Source organism: Pinus tabuliformis, chromosome 9 (genome assembly GCF_031772625.1).
Source record: "Pinus tabuliformis cultivar Carrire ecotype Pingquan chromosome 9, CPIR1, whole genome shotgun sequence".
NCBI lineage: Eukaryota > Viridiplantae > Streptophyta > Pinopsida > Pinales > Pinaceae > Pinus > Pinus tabuliformis.
This window is the reverse complement of record NC_142307.1, coordinates 571,864,807-571,867,440: the sequence shown is the minus strand read 5'-3', so window position 1 is coordinate 571,867,440 and position 2,634 is coordinate 571,864,807. Positions and strand designations below refer to the sequence as shown.

The window sequence follows — 2,634 nt, the reverse complement described above, 5'->3', positions numbered from 1 at the left end:
TACATATCAATCTATTAAACCTATTAAATCTAATACCATATTTAATTATACATCAGTCTATTAAATCTCAATACCAAATTAGACATCAATAAGAAAAACTAAATAACAATATTGGAAAATAAAAGTTACTATTTTATAAACCAATTTATAAAAAATAACATTTCTGAAATTATTATATTTACATAACTAAGCTAATAATGAACAAACAGCGCTGATCTCCGTTCCTCGACATCAAATGCCAACTGGAAAGATAGCTCTGATTTTCCACATAACGCTGCTACGCAGGGAGGAAATAATTCCATCTATACTTCCAACACGCGCAGAGGGCGCTGAGACAATGGCACAACGAAAACGGCAGGCGCGTTGGACGGTACCATCTGGTGATTTCAACGTCCAAAGAGAGGAAATAATTCTACCAAATGCAGAAGCCGCTAAGACGAGCGCACAACGAAAACGACAGGCGAGCCGCACGGAATTGTTTCTTGATTTCAGCGTCCACTTGCTTCTGCAGTATTTCTTTGTCAAGCTGTTCCGTCTTTTGCCTCTCACCTGCCTCTCAAATTCGACGGCCTTTCTCGTCTTCTCGCGCTTGGCCATTGCTCTAATTCGCTGAATTCTCTTCTTCGGATTCACACGCCCTCTCACTGTTACTTTCTCTTGCGAAACATCCACCCCATAGTGCTGCAAATCTGCCCATCACAATGTCACATTCACATTCAGAAATTAGGACCAGAATAAAATTTCATTAAGTAATCCGCAAACAAATTGACTTAATATATTTGAAAAACAGGGATATACATGATCCCTTAAGATTTCATTCATAAAAAGAGGTTAATTTGGGCGAAAACCAGGGTATTTTTATGTGGATTGCTGATTTTTTGAGAGATATGAATAAAGTTAACTATTTGATCGCCCCATGTCTGTCTAATTGTAAAATACTAAGGTATCTCTATGTCTGTTGTGGATTTTCTGAATATTTTTTGATCAGACGAACAGAGATAAGGTGAATTATTTAACCGCCCCATATTTGTCTAATTGTAAAATATTCAGAAAATCAGAAATTAATACCAAAAATATATTCAACTGCTCACAAACCAAAAATTTATTATACAGAATAAGATCAAGATCAAGAAACATACTGTCCATTTTGGAGAGCACTTTTGAGACTTTATCGCGGCACTCAGTGCAGCGCATATTAGCATTCAGAACAATCAGCTGAACCTGTGAAGCAGAGTAATGTTTGTGACAACATCAATAATGTCAGACTTCAGCTGAATCCAGACGATGGAGTTCATGAGAACGATTCAAAAGAACAGTGGCAGTATGCAATAAAGATGTTAATGGCAGAAATGGGTTTACTCTAGGCATTGTTAAGGCTCCGGCTGAGTGCAGTAGCTGAGTATTTGGCGCCATTTGGGAGCGTTGATGAGCGAACAAGAACATTGTGCAGCTCCAGAGACCAGGCCCTGGGATCCCGTATCTTTTCCATTTATATAGATCCCAGGAGCTGATTAAATGTATAATAAATTTCATTTCTCCAAACAAAATCTGCCAATTCAAGAAGTCGGAATTTTCATTGAGATCCGAACGTTTATCTTTTCTGAAACGTTAATCATTTTTTATAACGAATTTTAGAACCCAAAAACCTAAATAAAAAGTTGGTTTATATTTTGGAGGAAGTAACTTTTCACATGGCACAATTTAATCAAAAAGGAAGTTTGCTAGACATTTAATGAAACTCCACGCGAAATGTGTCAGAACGGAACATGACATTATCTTCTTAATTTTACTTCCAGTGACAACTTGCAGAAGTATTATGCATTTATTTTCGGAGTTGTTTTTAAAGAAATTTTTTTGGTGGGTTTTTCCGGGTCAAAATTTGGCAGAAATTTATTGGAATCGCAAGTTTGATAGCTAATTTCTGCACAATCAAAGTGTCCCAAGGGTCTTTCAGGGTGCTGAATCCAAATATGCAGTTAAAAAACCATTTTAAATAATACAAATCAAGATTTAACCTCAATTTTTTCCATCGATTCCTTCACTGTAATCTCCAAAAAGTCACACTAAAGACAACTCCTTTATTTTGTATTAGTCTATAAATTAATAATATATATTTAAAGAATTTTATATATTTTCATATTTGTTTATTTTAGGTAATTTAAAAATTTAATTTAATTATTGGGTGAATAATAAAGATTTAATTTCTATGGAAAATATCAAAATATTCATAATAGCATTTAATGATCAAGTATTAAGATTTATATCTAAATAAATATAGAGGGTTTATTCAATTGGTCCACGTCCATACGATTAACTCAATTGGTCCATTTCCTATTGTCAAGTTTTTTTATAGGTTCAATTCTCTTGGCACAACATTTTTGCAGACCATGGATTCAATTCCCTAGACATCTCCAATGACAATGAACCATATAGGTAATATATATGTTTAACTCATATATTATTATTATTATCTAATTTTAAGGTTATGGCCAAGCCAGACACCAAATTGGTATATGAGACCCCTTGTTTGTACCCTTTTGGTTGTGAACTTGTGATCTCTTAAAAGACAATACATGCTTTTAACTATTAAATTTATTTAAAAAGAAACACATTACTTCTTTTAATAATAATAAT

At 33.8% G+C, this 2,634-nt stretch overlaps 1 protein-coding gene across 1 annotated transcript; it reads right to left on the bottom strand.

The window, feature by feature from the left end:
- Positions 1-111: 111 nt before the first annotated feature.
- Positions 112-1,548, bottom strand: LOC149149830 (uncharacterized). Its single transcript, XM_089445912.1, has 3 exons — positions 1,360-1,548; positions 1,140-1,221; positions 112-689 (listed from the first exon to the last, which is right to left on the bottom strand). Exons 1-3 carry the CDS (start codon positions 1,531-1,533, stop codon positions 232-234), a joined length of 714 nt encoding a protein of 237 aa, XP_089302038.1. The 5' UTR covers positions 1,534-1,548; the 3' UTR covers positions 112-231.
- Between the last annotated feature and the right edge of the window lie 1,086 nt (positions 1,549-2,634).